General features: G+C 43.8%; 1 protein-coding gene across 4 annotated transcripts in view; it reads left to right on the plus strand.

Annotated features, from left to right (window-relative positions):
• The window catches only part of GIT2 (GIT ArfGAP 2), a 226,043-nt gene extending 207,972 nt beyond the window's left edge, over positions 1-18,071 (plus strand). For all 4 annotated transcript variants that reach the window (XM_082252665.1, XM_082252661.1, XM_082252662.1 and 1 more), the window contains 2 exons: positions 3,361-3,424; positions 17,799-18,071. In XM_082252665.1, the coding sequence (XP_082108791.1) occupies positions 3,361-3,424; positions 17,799-18,011 (277 nt within the window). In that variant the 3' untranslated portion in view covers positions 18,012-18,071. The remainder of the gene's footprint in view (positions 1-3,360; positions 3,425-17,798) is intronic.
• Positions 18,072-18,313: the final 242 nt, after the last annotated feature.

Consider the following 18,313-nt stretch of genomic DNA (forward strand, 5'->3'; position numbering starts at 1 on the left):
TTAGCTGTTTTTTAGGGTGGACGCGGGTAACCTCTAGGAACGGTCAGACTTGCCTGCAGGTTTCCTCCTCCTATCCATGAATCCCTCAATGAGCTGGGCTTTCCCCCACTCCCTTTCCCCCCTGTCTGGACCAGGAGTCTGGTGGGGGTCCCAGGGCAGAGAATGTAGCGGAGACCCCTGGGGTCCCTGCTATCCCCACTCTGTAAGGGTCCTGGGACAGTGTGTGTCTTGCTCTTGTAGTCTGGAGGGGTCCCAGTGTAGGAGACCCCTAGCTGTTTGCAGTGTGGGTAGGTGGTAGTGCAGGGGGGTCCCAGTGCATAGACCAGTGCAGAGTACACATCAGAGTGTCCCCCAACGTATATCCTAGCTTTGGGGGGAGTTGGCGGCCATGTTTGTGTAGCCTGATGATGTCACGAGGGCTATTTTCCTTTAGTCTGGGAGACGCTGGAAACTGAAGCCTCGTGGGGATGCCAAAGCTCCTCCTCTTCCTCCTCAGTTTCCTCTTCATGTGCCCGGGACATATGAACAGGGATGGTGTCCAATCCATGATGATGCTGGGTTCTCGCCGTATCGGTATTGGAATTGGCATCATTATCCTGTCGCAGTCCCTATTTGGTGGTCCATAGGGATAAAGTAGTTGTTCGTCCCTGTCCATCATTCCTGTCCAAAGTTGTCTCTGACTTCCATTTGAATGAGGACATTGTGTTTCCTTCCTTGTGTCCCAAGCCAGGTTATCCCAAGGAATTTGCTTTGCATACCTTGGATGTGGTTCGTGCAATTCTGATGTATCTGGCAGCTACTGAGTCCTTTCGGAGGTCAGACTTGCTTTTTGTGCTTACGGATGGACCAAGAAAAGGGCTGGCTGCTTCTTCGGCTACCATCTCCAGATGGATCAGACAGACGGTGTTTCATGCCTATTCCATTAAAGGTCAGGTTCCACCTTTCCCTGTCACGGCGCATTCTACTCGGGCACTGAGTGCTTCTTGGGCCTTCCGTCATCAGGCATTAATATCGTAAGTTTGCAAGGCAGCCACTCTGTGCCACCTGTTCGTCGGTGCATACCTTCACAAAATTCTATAAGGTAGATACTTTGGCATCTGCAGATGCTTCTTTTGGCCACAAAGTTTTGCAGGCTGCTGTTTGAGAAGGGCTGTTCCCTCTTGAGGGGTGTTTTTCTTTAAACTTTTATTTTTTCAGATGGGGCTCCTGTCAACCGGTTAAGGCTCCTGTGTTCTGGTTAAGGGCACTTATGTTTAGCCTTGGGTTATTTTCCCCACCCTCATTTTCCTTTTGGCACTGCTTTTGAACGTCCCAGTAGGTATGATTTATGGAGCGCTGTGTCCGTGAAACGAAAGAGAAAATGGGATTTTTGTACTTACCGTAAAATCCATTTCTCTGAGTTCGATGGACACAGCACCCACCCTTCTATGGCGTTCTTATACTTCTAATACTGCTTGCTACTAAACTGATTACCTAGAGCAGAGAGGGGGGGGTTATATACCAAGCTAAGGATGGCCCATGGCATGGGTGTAGCCAGGTTTTTTCTGTTTTGCCTAGTCCTACTCCTGGAGAAGGCAATATAACCCAGTAGTTATGATTTATGTGTCTGTCGATGAATTCAGAGAAATGGATTTTATGGTAGGTACAAAAATCCAATTTTTTATTTTAATGTGACTGCCAATGATTTATAAAAACTCCCCCTCATGCCTGGGATCTCCATCCCCATGATTAAGCTCCGAGTCCAGGCTGAGGTTGCCACTAACCATTGATCCGTGGGATTGTTCAGATGTGCTGCTAAAGGGAGACCTTCTTTTATATCTAGCGATCACAGGAGCTAGGACGAGCTCCCTCCCAGTCCAGCACTCTCAGCTGTGGATATCAAGGACCTGCACCCCTCTTTGGAGCCTGAGCGGCTCACACATTGGGTCTTTTGGGTCTCTTTGGTAGGTAGTCTGTGTCTGTACTCTGCAAACATTGGGCACATTCATTAGTTCTTTAAGCATGGGGGTTATTAGAGTCCTGACTTCAGGACTAAAGCCCCGTACACACGTACCGACCGATCGGCCGATTGTAGGCTTGTTAGTATGATGCTTCCGACAGCGCATTTTTCGGCCGAACAGAATCTGTCATGCAAGCATTAAAATTTTTGTTGGCCAACACCAGAACAGTCGATTGTTCGCCAGTCAGTACAGATTTCGGCCGACAGACAGCAGATTAGCAAGAGTGGGCATGCTCAGAAAAGAAAAAAAGACAAGGAAAGTTAACCATCACATGACATCACTTCTGCAGTCGGCTGTTGTTGGCCGACAAAATTTGTGTGCAGTCTTTTGCAGTTTTCAACAGACACGACAGCCCTGGACAAAAGACGGCTGATCGTTCGGCCGACGATCGGTACGTGTGTACGAGGCTTTAGGGTAACCAATACACCTTACAATCTGACGGCACAATTTTTGCACAATAAACTAGATTTACCAAAACTATGTAACATGAGGTTGTAGTGAAACTTTCCGATCAATCTGTATCCAGTCAGGTAGGCCCTTGCTTTACATAATTGCTGGTAGATATAAAGAAGATTGTACATTATACATCAGATTGTAATGTGTGTGGTTAAGTTTCACCAGTTGCCATTCTTGTCCAGTGAGAGTGCTCTTACTCCAAGGAGTACATTCAAACAACCCACATTTAGGTAACACGTGTCTTAACATTTATTTTAAATGCTGTGTGCTGCACTGCTGCACGATCACAAATGTACAGGGCCTACATTTTTGTTTGTTATGGTCCATGGACCAGACCTTAATTTAGGCAGAGATGTATGCAAATTATTTTTTTGCTAGTCAAGGTTTTGAAAAAACAAAATGAATCTGGGCTAGATGATTAGAACTAAAAAAAAAAAAAACCGCAGCACTAAATAATTGCCTAAATACAAAACAACAAAAGAATGTATATGCTTAAATCTTGTTGTGCTTCCCTTTCAAATATACGAGCCAACAAAAGTGCAATAAACAACCAAAACATACAGTATCTCACAAAATTGAGTACTCCCTAAACTCTGCTTGTGTATGTATGTACAGTATCTCACAAAAGTGAGTGTACCCCCTCACATTTTTGCAAATATTTTATTATATCTTTTCATGTGACAACACTGAAGAAATGACACTTTGCTACAATGAGTGTACAGCTTGTATAACTGTGTAAATTTGCTGTCCCCTCAAAATAACTCAACACACAGCCATCAAATGTCTAAACCGCAGGTTTCCAAGAGGGGTTCAGAGAATTTTCTTAATATTTTTTAAAGTATTGTAGTGGCATTTGTCACTGTGGAAGGTTCTAGGTTTCATATTTTTGTTTTCCTTCTTGCAGCTATATACCATGTTCAGAAAGAATACACGTTGCAGTGACCGAAATGGCAGCCTTATTTCCAAAGGTAAGTTTCTCAATGCATGTGATGTTTAATTAGTTTACCATGTGAATAAGTAAGTTTCATACAAAGGGCATAGCTAGTAATTTAAAGGAAAACTATAAAGTTTACATTTACACTAAAGGTTACTGCACTTTCAATGCAAGAAAACAGAGGACAAAAGTGTCTACTCCACATATTTGTTTGATTTTATGTCTTCATTGCTAAAATCTATAGTGACTCCTTAGATCAGGGATAGGCAGCCTTATAGAGATGAAGATCTACCTGAACAACATGGGAGAAGTCAAAGATCACCAGGCACAGTGCTGCCTCCTCACACCTGATTTAAACCTCTAATTGCTGTACTACCAAGTCGCAATCGCGTGCATTTCTTGGAAATCATGGGTTTAACTCAGGTGGTGAGGAGGCAACATATTGCTTGATAGCTTTACAACATTATTGTAGATAGCTAGAATTGTATCTCAGAAATGATGTATTTGAGTACACTCCCACCATACTGTATGTGGGACATGCCTATGTCTTGTAAAGTTTAAGAATTAGCGAACCAGGCAAAGTTCGGTATGTGGTGGATTCCGCAAACCCAGAACATAGTGCTGAACCTTAATATTCATTTATTTAGTGCTGTTTATATAATGAGACTTCAAACACATTTGGCAGCTGGTACTGTGGTTAAATTTGTAGCCCAGCGATGGGCTTTCAGTTGGAAGTTATCACTTCCACAGTCTGCTGGACTTAAGCCCACCATTTTGATCTCTCCTCTGGTGAATGTACATGGACGTGATGTGTATTACATCATTTTTGGGTTTGGTTGTCAATTTCTGTGACTGCTGTGGCTAGGAAAAAAAGCGAATGAAGCATCATCTGTGCTCTGTTCGCTTCAGTGGAAGGCAGGGGCGATATCAGGGGTCTAACAGGTCCATGATGTCTCTGTAAAAAGGAACCTGTTATTACAGTATGCTATCACATAAAATTGTGTTACTTGTAAATGTTGGAGTGAGGCGAACAATACAAGGGTCATCATTCATGATAAATGCTAAAATGATAACCTCAAAAGGCTTTTAAAGCCACACCTATGAATAGCTTTGGTTATCAAAGTTAGTCGCCATTTTTTGGACATGCACAATTTTAAAACCTGACATGTTTGGTATCTGTCTACTTGTTGCAACCTCATCATTGGTATTTAATCAGCATGCCCTAATATGTAATAAAAAAAAAATGCACCACCTTCATTTTATTCTCCAGGGATTTTGCGTTTAAAAATATATACTGTTTGGGGCAGGGGTGGTTGTAAACGAAACATCAGGCCGAAAATGTGTATTTTAACACATGCAAATAACAGAAAATTATGGCTCTGGAAGTGAAGTGGTTAAAGTCTGTAGGAGGTGGATATTGTCATTTTTTTTTCCTGGCCTTTTTCAAGAATAATTTGCAAGCTATTTTGAAAAAGGAGGCATGGGTAGCTGTACACCATTTTGTGGGACCTGTACCAATGCAAAATACAATAACAAAAAAAATAAAAAATACTATCAGCAGGGAGAGGGTCTTTTCATGCAGCAACATTTTCAGAGCAACATTGGAAATATATAGCATCCTTAGGGCATGCCTTAACCTCTTCCATACCGGGTCAATTCTGGCACTCCGCTTCTACATTTAAAAATCATAATTTCCTTTCGCTCACTGACGGACACAGCACCATATCTTCTTGACCGATGGGTTTTTTCTGCTCTCCATAGGAGTAGGACACTAGGTGGGAAAAATATTTGACCATGCCTGGTCCCAGGGGGTATACTCCCACTTTCTGCCATAGGACTTCAGTCTCTTTTTTCTGCCTAGTCAGGAGTAAGGACCTAGTTCTTTGCTTGGATCTCTGGTCCTAGTATTTTTTTCTTTTTAAACATTTTTTTCTTTTTATTATTTTCTGTTTATGTGAGAAATTCTTTCCTGTGAGAACTACGATCCACTGGACTGGGCATTGGACTGGATATCCTAGATCTTTACAGTCTTCCCAGTCTGGCCAGCGAACGCGACCTGACCTTAGCTCCGCGCTGGGTTGGCCGCAGCAAAGCCCCACTGGACGGGGGCTGGACGGCGAGTTAATTGTCTCACGAGGATGCATAGCCCTGGTCACGATCCTAGTCATGACCTGAGTTGCAGCGTACCTCTGGCCCACAGCACCCCCATGCCAAGATGGTGGGTGGTCTGCCTAGAGTGGTGCCCGCCTGGTCCCTTGGTGCAGTAGTATCCCCCTGCCCCTCTGGGGGCCCCTTGGGGTGGACGTAAGCCCCCCTGGGTTGGTCGGACCCCCAAGTGCCCTTCCTTCCCACTTTACGCTTCCCCTCAGTATCAGGGGCCCTCTGAGGACCACCCCCCATTCACCCATACCTAGTTGATTTGGCCACCATGAACTCGACTCACCCTGCTGGGTCTGCGTCCATGCACCCTGAGTGTTCTGATAGTGAGGATGATTCCTCCTCCACTACAGTCGCTCATGAAAAGGGGATGGTGGATGCATTGATTGTATCAGTGCGGGAAACTTTAAAATTGGAGGACGCAGCTACTACTGCATTGGCTGCGATGGTGCAGTTTGGTACCAGCAGAACCTCCAAGGTGGCAAAGGTATTCCCCTTTCCTGCCTATTTCGACAACATTGTCGCAAGTCAGTTGGGTTCCCCCAAACACACTGTCGAGGTCCCTAAGTGCTTTGCTAGAAGGTATTCGTTTGAAGAGTCCCTGCTAAAGAAACTGACGGTACCACCTATGGTGGACTCTCAGGTTTCCAGGTTGAATAAAGCCACCCTCCTTCCAGTGGAGGACTCTCCATCCTTTAAGGACCCCTTTGACAAGAGAGCTGAATATCTGGTACAATACCTTTTCACCATGGCCGGTTCCATTCTGCGGCCAGTGTTTGCCATAACCTTGGTTTCCCAAGCATTACCGTAATGGGCCAAGCTCCTGCAGGGTTTGGAAGGTGGACATCCTCCTGACCTGGCAGAGCTGGTGGACCAGTTGGTGTAGGGGTTACAGTATGTAACGGAACCGCCGACCCACACAGTGCTTGTGGGCTTCTGTCAGTATACGGCTTCCTTCAGCCTTGAACATAGATATCAGATTTTCTAGCTGCCCCCATACAAAGCTAGCCAACAACTTAACTTATCCTTTAAGGACCCCTTTGACAAGAGAGCTGAATATCTGGTACAATACCTTTTCACCATGGCCGGTTCCATTCTGCGGCCAGTGTTTGCCATAACCTTGGTTTCCCAAGCATTACCGTAATGGGCCAAGCTCCTGCAGGGTTTGGAAGGTGGACATCCTCCTGACCTGGCAGAGCTGGTGGACCAGTTGGTGTAGGGGTTACAGTATGTAACGGAACCGCCGACCCACACAGTGCTTGTGGGCTTCTGTCAGTATACGGCTTCCTTCAGCCTTGAACATAGATATCAGATTTTCTAGCTGCCCCCATACAAAGCTAGCCAACAACTTAGCTTGTACTGGAATCTCTTTATTGAACAGTCACACAGAACTTGTATACAGCATGGTTCCCCCCCCCCCCCCCTCCTGATCAGATTACCACACACAGATGTACATGCATATGTAGATGAAATTGTATACATAAATTGAATTAACCTGAACTAATTATCTAGCCACCTGGACTGAAACAATATGTAAGTTCATTAACATTTAACAGGCAGACAGGCTTAACAGAATCCACATCACATCTCAATACACAAACAATAGGGAGAGCCTGTCTCTGACATTGAAGTTCAATACACATTAGCATAAGTGTAAGCACAGACCCCATTTGAAGCAATCCAAGCCATATTCTCAGTGTCCATTAAGTATCTGTCTTTCACTCCCAGTGATGGTGAGTACCGTCACGCATTATATCTGTGATGCCTCTCTGGATGTGCCCCTCTTTAGCCTGCAGGATGTATGTGACAGCGGTGACTCAGCGTCGCATGTTATGGCTGAAATACTGGTCTGCAGACCAGGCTTCCAAGAAGGTATTGACTGATCTACCTTTTGTAGGAGGTCGCTTGTTCGGTGCCTCCATGTAGGAGATCATTAATGGTCTTACACGAGGTAGGAGTACTCTGCTTCCGCAGTCTGCCAGGAGTAAAGAGACTTGTCGCAAGCGCTGTCTTTTCTTCTCGGCCCATAAGCGGTCCTTCCGTTCTTTGGGATCTAAGGACCAGGGATCAAAATCCACCTGTAACCCCGCAGTGGGTTCCAAGAGGCAGTGGCCGGGTAAGTCCAGAGCGGGCCCCTCCTAGACTGCACACACGTTCGCTTTTGCCTAAAGGGACGCTCTCACCTGTACTTGGGGTGGGGGGACGTCTTCTCTTCTTTCAGGCTCTGTGGACCTCGTTGATTCAAAACAAATAGTTCCACGAGTTGATTTGGTCCGGGTACAAGATCGAGTTTCAGTCCTTGCCTCTGGATCGTCTACAAGGTCTTCTTGGGGAGGTACAGAATCTGCTCTCACAGGGGGGGTCATTGTATCGGTTCCGAAATCGCAATGTTTTCAGGGGTTTTTATTCAAACCCGTTTACTGTTCCCAGAAAGGAAGGCAAGGTCCGTCCCATTCTGGATCTCAAGACTTTGAACCGCCTTGTGCGGGTTCAGAAATTTTGAATGGAATCCATTCGCACTGTGGTGGCATCCATTCATCAAGGGGATTTCTTGGCCTCTATCGATATCAAGGACGCCCACCTTCATATCCCAATATATGTCAGGCATTAGCGTTTCCTTCGCTTTGCCGTGGGCGAGGAGCACCATCAGTTTGTGACATTACCCTTTGGTCTTGCCTCGGCCCCTCGGGTGTTTACAAAAGTGTTGGCCCCAATGTTGGCTTTACTGAGGCAGAAGGGAAATACGGTGCTGGAGTACCTGGACGATCTCCTTCTGTGAGTCTCCGAATGCCCTGAAAGACAATCTAGACATTTCGGTGCAAATTTTGCAAGCGTTCGGATGGAAACTGAAATTCCAAAAATCTGTTCTGGTTCCGTCTACAAAACTGGACTATCTGGGCCTGACCCTGGACACGACCTTAGCCCGGGTGTTTCTTTCGGAGGTGAAACTCAAGAAGTTGCAGGATGCGACACGGCTCCTGTTGTCTAACCGGCAATCATCCTTCAGTACTTGCATGCAAGTGCTGGGCCTGATGGTCTCCACCTTCAAGGCGGTTCCATTTGCTCAGTTCCAAATAAGGTCTCTACAGAAGTAGATCCTTGCCAGATGGAACAAGAATCCACAGGTTCTAGACAATCTGATCCTGTTGAGCCGGAATACGAGAAGATCCCTGATCTGGTGGCTACGCTCTCTCCGGTGCTTTGACAGCGCCCCCCGGGTGGACATACCTTTTTAGGTCGGCCTGGGGTGTTGCACTGGGCATGGGGGGGAGGGGGTGGGGGAGCGCACCGTGACTGAATGATAATTTCCCAGAAGGGGGATGAGCCTGGTGGGGGCGCCTACCCGGGCCCCCCTTCCTGTTGGGATCTTTTTTTTTTTTTTTTGTGCCGCTAGGGCCCCCGGGAGCCATGTAGTGCCACCGTTTTCTTGTAGCTTTTCATGCTACAGATCGGCAGCCATGTGTAGCCTCGAGGCCATTTTCTTGTAGTTTCCCATTGAAAATAGCGGCGGCCATGTTTTTGGAACTGGATGGGCGTTGATTCGGTGGTGGGAGCCTCTCCTCGGCCTCTAGTGCTGATGCCTGGACATTCCTCTTCCTAATCGTCATAACCAAATGACCAGGCGCTAGGGGGTAAAAACGGCCTGTAAGCCTCCAGAGAGGTCGCTATGCTGCCAACCAGTAAGCATAGGATAGATACTAACACAGGGAAAAGTACATTTAATGGCAGCACATAGAGACGCCGGAATCCAAGGGAAAAAGCCAGGTAGACCTCCAATGTATAAAAGTGCATTTTATTGGTATTAAAAAACCAAGAAAGGGAAGTCCATAAAATGCATACATCACCCTGGGTCGGGAGTCAGACAGGGGCACTGGGAGCGTGAAGGACAAGATGATCAAACGCTGAGTCTCGCTGTGTGGCAATGGCCGGGACCAGCCGGCACGGGGATAGACTAGACTGTCTCTGCTGTGCTCCGATTGTCTCTGCTGTGCTCCAATGCGATGATGTGAAACCAGAAGGACGTCACTCACTGTGAAGGAACCAGGGTGGAACGCAATCAGTCTCTGTTGTCGTGACTATGCGTTTTGCACGCATTTGGTTGATCAAGTCACAGAAGGGAACGTAAACAAGGGAATTTAAAGCCAGGAGGAGGGGCGGAACTGTGAAACAAAACGAGGAAAGGCGTACTGTGTACTAATTACCTGTCGTTGCCCATGCCTTACTCCTGACTGACAGAAAAAGTTTGAATTGTTGTGCATTTATTTCATGTTCCACTCTTTGGAGATTCGGATGCTGTCAGATCTGTAGGCAATTCTCCTTACTGCAGCAGGAAATTGCATTTTTGAAATCAGAGATATTTAAATTATCTGTTAAACAAACTCCAGCTGGGACTGTTGCAATGCCACTGCCACAGAGGACCCCCAGAAATGGCAGATGGGTTACTGCAGGTTCTGGAAGACTTAGAGTGGTGGATAGAAGACATGTCCCACAGTCGGTGGTTCTCCAAAATTCATTTGCAGCACTCTCAGAATGTAAGGACAACATGGATATGGACTCAAGCACAGAGGGTGAGAAACCATCGACTCCTATGTCTAATGTATGCAAGACTGCAGCCAAGGACAAAAAAGATAAAGTGAAGTCTCAAAGGAAGCAGCTGTTGCTGGGTGATTCAATCATAAGAAGTGTGGAGCTTAAAGAAAATAGTTTTGTGAGATGTCTCCCTGGTGCTACTGCTAGGCGAGATAGAAGACGTATTATTAATATTGTTAAGCAAGCAAAGCAGGAAGGGGACGTGGATGTTCTTGTCCATCTAGGGACAAATGACCTGGCTTGCAATGAAGTGTCAGAGGTGAATAAATCTTTTATCACACTTGGAAATGACATACAGGATTTTGCATCCACCATTTCATTTTCTGAAGTTCTGCCTGTGCATAATGTTCAGAATGATAGGCAGAGGCGCATAAAGGAGTTCAACATATGGCTTAGTAAATGGTGTCAAGAGCAAGGATTTGGCTTTGTTTCTCATGATAGCTCTACTTGGAATAGAAAGGAACTGTACAAAATAGATGGTTTGCATCTTTCTCTCAAAGGAACAAATATACTTAGTGAACAACTCCAAGAATTTGCGAAAGAGTATTTAAACTAGGAGGGGGGGGCAAAAGAGTGAAAATACAAGAGTCCAATTGCCCCCCGAAACAATGCCAGAACAGGTCAGAAGCACAGAGGTTAAGAAATGATAAGCTCAGAGTCCTGTCTACAAATGCTCGCAGTTTAGGTAAAAAAATCAATGAACTTGGGTCAATAATGGCATCTGAGAATGTAGATTTAGTGGCTGTTACGGAGACATGGTTTAATGAAAGAAATGACTGGGACATAACCATACCAGGATACTCTTTATACAGAAGAGACAGAGAAGGCAAGAAAGGAGGAGGAGTGGCCCTGTATGTGAAAGATAGCATTGAATCTAACCTAATACAAGTTGGTGAGGCTAACATAGAGTCAGTTTGGGTTACGTTGCAGTTTGCTAATCATGCAGTAACTCGTGTAGGTGTGATATATAGACCACCTGGTCAAGTTAAAGAACTAGATGATCTACTAGTTGAAGAAATAGCTAAAATGACAATGAAAGGAGAAGTTATCATTATGGGAGATTTCAATCTTCCAGATATAAACTGGAAAACCAAAATAGCAAGTTCTACCAGGAGTACAGATATTCTAAATTCCCTACTGGGGTTGTCTCTGCAACAAGTGGTTGAGGAGCCAACCCGGAGGGAGGCCATTTTGGATTTGGTATTCACAAATGGGGATTCGGTATATGATGTCATTGTAGGCGAAACCTTGGGATCTACTGATCACCAGTCAGTGTGGTTTAATATAAGAACTGTGAAAGAACCACACCACACAAAAACAAAAGTTTTAGATTTTAGAAAAACGGACTTTTCAAAAATGAAATTAGTCATAAATGAGTCCTTATCAGACTGGAACGGATTACATGGAGTCCAGGAGAAATGGGACTACTTAAAAGGTGCACTATTGAAGGCAACAGAAAATTGCATTAGACTTGTCAGTAAAAGCAAAAAAAGGAAGAGACCACTGTGGTACTCAGCAGAAGTGGCCCAAATCATTAAAAATAAAAAGCTAGCATTTTGTAATTATAAAAAAACCCAGAGCAATGAAGATAAGGAAATCTACAAGATTAGGCAGAAAAAGGCCAAGCAAGTTATAAGAACTTCTAAAGCGCAGGCAGAAGAAAAACTAGCTCAGTCTATGAAAAAGGGGGATAAGACATTCTTCAGATATATAAATGAAAAAAGGAAATTAAAACAAGGAATAACTAAATTAAAAACAAAGGACGGAAGGTATGTAGAAGAGCATAAAGGGCTAGCCGACTGCCTTAATGAATACTTCTGTTCAGTTTTTACAGAAGAAAAAGAAGAAGGACCTCCACTTGAAAAGATGACTAATGAATCGTTTGATGCATGTGTCTTTACAGAGGAAGACGTTCTAAGATTGCTGTCTAAAGTGAAGACAAATAAGTCACAGGGTCCTGATGAGATACACCCAAAATTATTAAAAGAGCTTAGTGGTGAGCTGGCAAAACCATTAACAGATTTATTTAACCAATCATTAGTAACAGGAGTCGTCCCGGAAGATTGGAAATTGGCAAATGTCGTGATCATTCACATAAAAGGTAGTAGGGAGGAATCGAGCAACTATAGACCAGTGAGTCTGACATCAATAGTAGGCAAATTAATGGAAACCCTATTAAAGGATAGAATTGTGGAACACCTTAAATTCCATGGATTGCAAGATGAAAAACAACATGGGTTTACTTCAGGGAGATAATGTCAAACAAATATTATAGATTTTTTTGACTGGGTGACTAAAATAATAGACAGTGGAGGTGCAGTAGACATTGCATATCTAGATTTTAGTAAGGCTTTTGACACTGTCCCACATAGAAGACTTATCAATAAACTACAGTCATTGAGCATGGACTCCCATATTGTTGAGTGGATTAGGCAGTGGCTGAGTGACAGACAACAGAGGGTTGTAGTCAATGGAGAACATTCAGAACAAGGTCATGTTACCAGTGGGGTACCTCAGGGATCTGTACTGGGACCAATTTTGTTTAATATCTTCATAAGTGATATTGCAAAAGGCCTCGATGGTAAGGTTTGTCTTTTTTGCTGATGACACAAAGATATGTAACAGGGTTGATGTTCCTGGAGGGAAATGCCAAATGGAAAAGGATTTAGGAAAACTAGAAGAATGGTCAGAACTCTGGCAACTGAAATTTAATGTGGATAAGTGCAAGATAATGCACCTGGGGCATAAAAACCCAAGGGCAGAATATAGAATATTTGACACAGTCCTGACCTCAGTATCTGAGGAAAGGGATTTAGGAGTAATTATTTCAGAAGACTTAAAGGTGGGAGGACAATGTAATAGAGCAGCACGAAATGCCAGCAGAATGCTTGGATGTATAGGGGAGGTATAAGCAGTAGAAAGAGGGAAGTGCTTATGCCGCTGTAAGTGGTAGCTGCAAATACAGTGAAGGAGTTTAAGCATGCATGGGATAGGCATAAGGCTATCCTTCATATAAGATAGGGCCAGGGACTATTCATAGGATTCAGATATATTGGGCAGACTAGATGGGCCAAATGGTTCTTATCTGCCGACACATTCTATGTTTCTATGTTTCTAATACGCACAAAACCTCTAAAATCAAAATATTAATAATAAACCATACAGTGGGAAATGTATGTACTGTATCTATAAAAAAAAATATGACATATACAAATTAAATTTGAGCAAAAAAACTTAATGGCAATGCAATTGATAACTAAATCAAAATAAAAATGTAGATAACGAGAAAGGAAGGAAGAACAAAATATAAAATTAATTAGTATAGAGACCAAATGATTGGGAGAATCATATCGCAATATATGCTCTCTGTTTTGATGTGTGTAACTGTAAGATATGTAAAAGTTTCCTATGGGCATCAAATCCAAAAGCAATATGGATAAATACTGGAGTATAAATGCAACAAATCGAGCCAGTATACTGATGTACAGAAAAAAAAGAGAGACCAACTTTGTCTATTTCAACGTAATATCATTGTCATGCCAGTCTTGGAGAAACGGTAAATATATATATATATATATATATATATATATATATATATATATATATATATATATATATATATATATATATATATTTTTTTTTGAAAGACAGCATATGTATTGGTAAGGAGCCCATAAACAATGAATAGATGTTGTATACGGAAAGAGAAATAGTAATAAATGAATATAAATTACCCTATGTTGTGTATCTCCAGATTCTCATTTAGACCATTGGGTGACAATGAGCCAAAACGGTATATCCAAAAGACTTCCCTTTTGCAAAGGAGTAAAAAACTCTCATTGTCCGTCAATGTGCCCTTGGACATTGATTCAATGGCCATTACTTCCAAACCAGAGGCATCTTTGTGATGTGTGTGTAGAAAATGCCGGGGGACGCGGTGTTTATCGCATCCTTTCTTAATGAGTCTGCGATGTTCACGAACTTCTGTGCGTAAGGTGCGCATAGTGCGCCCTTTATAGAGCTGACCACTGGGGCACCTTAAAACGTAAATCACAAACTCAGTCGAGCATGTAATAAACTGTTCAATGTTAAACATTCTACCTTTACTGTCTCTAATACCAGTCTGTCCGTGTGGGATGGACTGGCATGTGAGACACCCTCTTATCTTACATTGATAAATTCCGGTCCTGTGGTCAAAATATGATCTAATATCAAAAGGTGATGTTCTATTGCTGGAATGCAATTTACTTGGAGCCAGAATATTCTTAAGTGTTCGTGCTCTCCTAAACGTCACTTGGGGAGCAGGAGGTAACACGGGGGCTAAACTTTGATTGGGCTGAAGGATCTTATAATGTTTCTTTATGATACCAGATATGACTTTATATTTATCATTGAACACTCTGGTGAATCTTATTGTATCCTGGTCCTTGATAACTGCCTTAAAACTGTTGCTCTTAACAGGACTCAAATGGGCATCAAAAGCTTCCCTAATTAATGATGGAGGATACCCTTTGTCTACAAACTTGTTGGTCTGGGAGGAGCCTTGTGTAATAGAATCATCCACCTTGATGCAGTTTCTCCGCAACCTGTTATATTTGCCTCCAGGAATGTTTCGCTTCCAGTAGGGGTGATGACAACTGGAGTAGTGGAGATAGGAATTGCCACTAGTGAGCTCGATATGGTTCCTACTGATAATTTGCCAACCTCATGGGTCAAAACAAGATCTAAAAACACTATCTCTATGGGATCAATCACATGGGTGAAGGTAAGGCCCAAAGTGTTGGCATTGCAATGGTTGACAAAGGAAGAGAAGACGTCAGGGCCACCTCCCCAGATCAAAAGTATGTCATCTATGTAGCGCCCATAAAACACAATGTGTTGGGCGAAGGGGTTGTGTGCTCAGATGTGCCTCTCTTCCCAATATCCCATTGTGAGATTGGCATAACCTGGGGTGAAATTGGCCCCCATGGCAGTGCCTTTGACCTGCAAGTAGAACTGGTCCAAGAAAGTAAATAATTGTGTCGTAATTCTTTTTTTTTTTTTAATACCAATAAACTGCACTTTTACACATTGGACGTCAACCTGGCTTTTCCCCTTGGATTGAGGTGTCTCTATGCGCTGCCATTAAGTGTACTCTTCCTAATCGCCGCACGGTGTGCAGTAAGTCCGGTGCTGTGAGTACTTAACCAGTGGTGGTGAGTCCTTTTGTGGGGTTTTCTCTCCCTCTCTCTGCTATTGCAGCGGTAGTGCTCTGTTCTGGGCCTTGTGGTGCCACAGCACAGTGGGGAGTCCCTTACAGTGTTCTACACCTTTTTTTGTGTGGGTTCCCCTCTCCACTCATGGAGTCCCTGGAGCATATTTCACCACCTGATTCCCTCTCAGAGGCTGTCGGGCCCTCTGAGTCCCAACAACTGACTGCACTAACGGCGGTCCTGGAGTCCTTGGTGTCCCGTCTTCACCTGTTTTCTCTGTCTCATCAGATCTAGAATCTGATTCGGCCGCTGCGGATGCGAGTTACCCTTTGGAGTCTGCCTCCACGCACCCCGCGTGCTCAGATAGTGAGGATGATTCCTCTGCTCCTCTAGCCACACATGAAAAGGGCTAGTGGATGCACTGATTGTTTCAGTGCGGGAAACCTTAAAGATGGAGGATGCGACTAACGCAGCATCTGGAGGCGCGGGTCACCTTTTGGCACCCACAGGTCCTCAAAAGTGGCGAAGGTGTTCCCCTTTCCCGTTTTCTTTGACAAAATTGTCACAAAACAACCTTTGCATTCCCTAAGCGTTTTGCAATGCGGTACCCCTATGAGGATTTCCTCCTTTAAAAATGGATGGTTCCTCCTGTAGTGGACTCCTCGGTTTCCAGGTTGAATAAAGCCATCGTAATCCCGGTTGAAGAGTCCCAGGTCTTCACAGATCCGGCCGATAGGAGGTCGGGCCCTTGACCCACCATATGTTCACTGTGGCTGGTTCGGCACTTAGACCAGTATTTACGTTTGCCCTGGTGTCGCAAGCTATGACAGAGTTGGCAAAACTCCTACGCTGAGACCTGGAGAGGGAACAAGCTATGGTTCAGGCAATAAGGGTTTACCTAGCAGCTACGGAGTCTTTTACAAAGTCAGACTCACTATTTAACCTCACGGATGGACCTCGCAAAGGGCTGGCTGCTTCTGCTGCGACCATTTCCAGACAGATCAGACAGACTGTGGTTCAGGCTTATTCCATTAAGGGTCAGGTTCCTCCTTTCCCTGTTAAGGCGCACTCTACTTGGCGCTTAGCGCCTCCTGGGCCTTCCAACATCAGGTGTCAGTGATGCAGGTTTGCATGGTGGCTACCTGGTCATCTGTGCACACGTTCACAAAGTTTTATAAGGTGGATGTGTGGCATTCACAGATGCTTCCTTCGGCCGCAAGGTTTTGCAGGCTGCTATTTAGAGGACTTGGGGGTGTTTTATATTTTTTTCAGGTGAGCTCCAGTTGTTGATAGTTGAGCTCCATGTTACCTGGTTGGCTATGTTTAGCCTTGGGAAAGGTTTTTTCTTACTGTTCCCACCCCTTATGTTTGACACTGCTTTGAGATGTCCCATATAGTCATGAAGATGAAGCTGTGCCTGTCAATGAACGAAAGAGAAAATTGAATTTTTGACTTACCGTAAAATCCATTTCTCTGATGTTCATTGACGGACACAGCACCTGCCTCTTTATGGAGTTGGGTTTTTTTCTTCTGACACTGCTTGTAACAAAACTGAATACCTATAGCAGAGAGTGGGAGTGTACCCCTGGGACTGCCCCATAGGCATAGTCAAGTTTTTGTCTGCCCTAGTGTCCTACTCCTGTAAGATGCAGTATAACCCATATAGCAGGGATCCTCAAACTACGGCCCTCCAGCTGTTGCGGAACTACACATCCCACATCAAAAATATGATTGTTCTTATGGTGAAGTAAATCACCAGGCAAAAAAAATATCTGAATGCTGAGGGCATCATTCAGATATCCCCACTTAAAGCCCAGGACATCATATGACATCCAGCGGTAAGGAAGTGGTTAATTAAAGCTGCATGTACAGTTTCAGAATAATTTGATAAAGTATTTTAAAGCGATAGTTACAGGAAATAGAAATGATGTGGTCCCCTTTTAAAATTTCTGCCAGATTTTTATCCAGGCATGCAAGCCTGGGTGGCCAGGCTCCGTTCCTCTCCTGAACTATACTAGGCCACATGTTTTTCATCATTCGGAGAATGCACTTTGCAGGAAGGGGCTGTAAAGTTCCTTTTCCCCTTCCAAGGCATCTTGTGACTGCATGGAGAAGATTGGGGGCCTCATGTCCACATCCAGTCTCCAAGAGGCTTATCTTTTTTTGTTCAGCCCGCTGGTTGAACGAAAAAACAAACTCAGTGGGGTTCATTTACTAAAAGTCTAGAGTGCTAGTCAATGCTTAATTGAACAAGCTGAAGTTAGAAGCTGCTTGGCTACCATCCAGAGCTACACCTGATTTTTCACTCTCTAGTTTTAGTAAATTAACCCCATGTGTGCCCAGCTTAAGGGCTGTAACTTCAGTGTTCTAATAACATCTGCAGCAATTGCAAAACATTATGACTGCATGTTGTCCTTTTACCCCTGTTCTTTTATTTTTTTTAATGTATACTCCATTTTGTCTTGATAGAAACCCAAGTCCGATTTGGTAAAGACATCTCTACGACTTCTTACATCCAGTGCTTATCGACTGCAAACAGAATGCAAAAAGACTCTTCAGGTGGAATCTAGTCCAAGCACGGACATCCAGTTGGTGACACAGCAAGTGATCCAGTGCGCCTACGATATTGCTAAGGCAGCCAAGCAACTAGTCACCATCACAACCAAAGAAAACACCAACTAAATGACCGTTTCCTTTTGTTTTATTGAGAAGGAGGCTTGACTTCCAAGACTTTTTTATATATATATATATATATATATATATATATGAAATGGCAGGTTCCTCAATATCAGTATTACTATTTGCATGTTTTATTCTAAAGTATTTGTTTTGGACTATTTAACACACTGCCTTATATGTAAAACTGCCAGTTCAAACAATAATGTGTTATTTAAATCAGCAGCGTCGCGTCCTATAGTTTTTATCATTGCTCTAATTTTTTTTTTTTCACTTAAATCACTGTGAGAAGATATAGAAAAATGCTT

Source organism: Pelophylax lessonae, assembly GCF_965119305.1.
Source record: "Pelophylax lessonae genome assembly, chromosome: 1".
In the NCBI taxonomy this organism is placed as follows: Eukaryota; Metazoa; Chordata; class Amphibia; order Anura; family Ranidae; genus Pelophylax; species Pelophylax lessonae.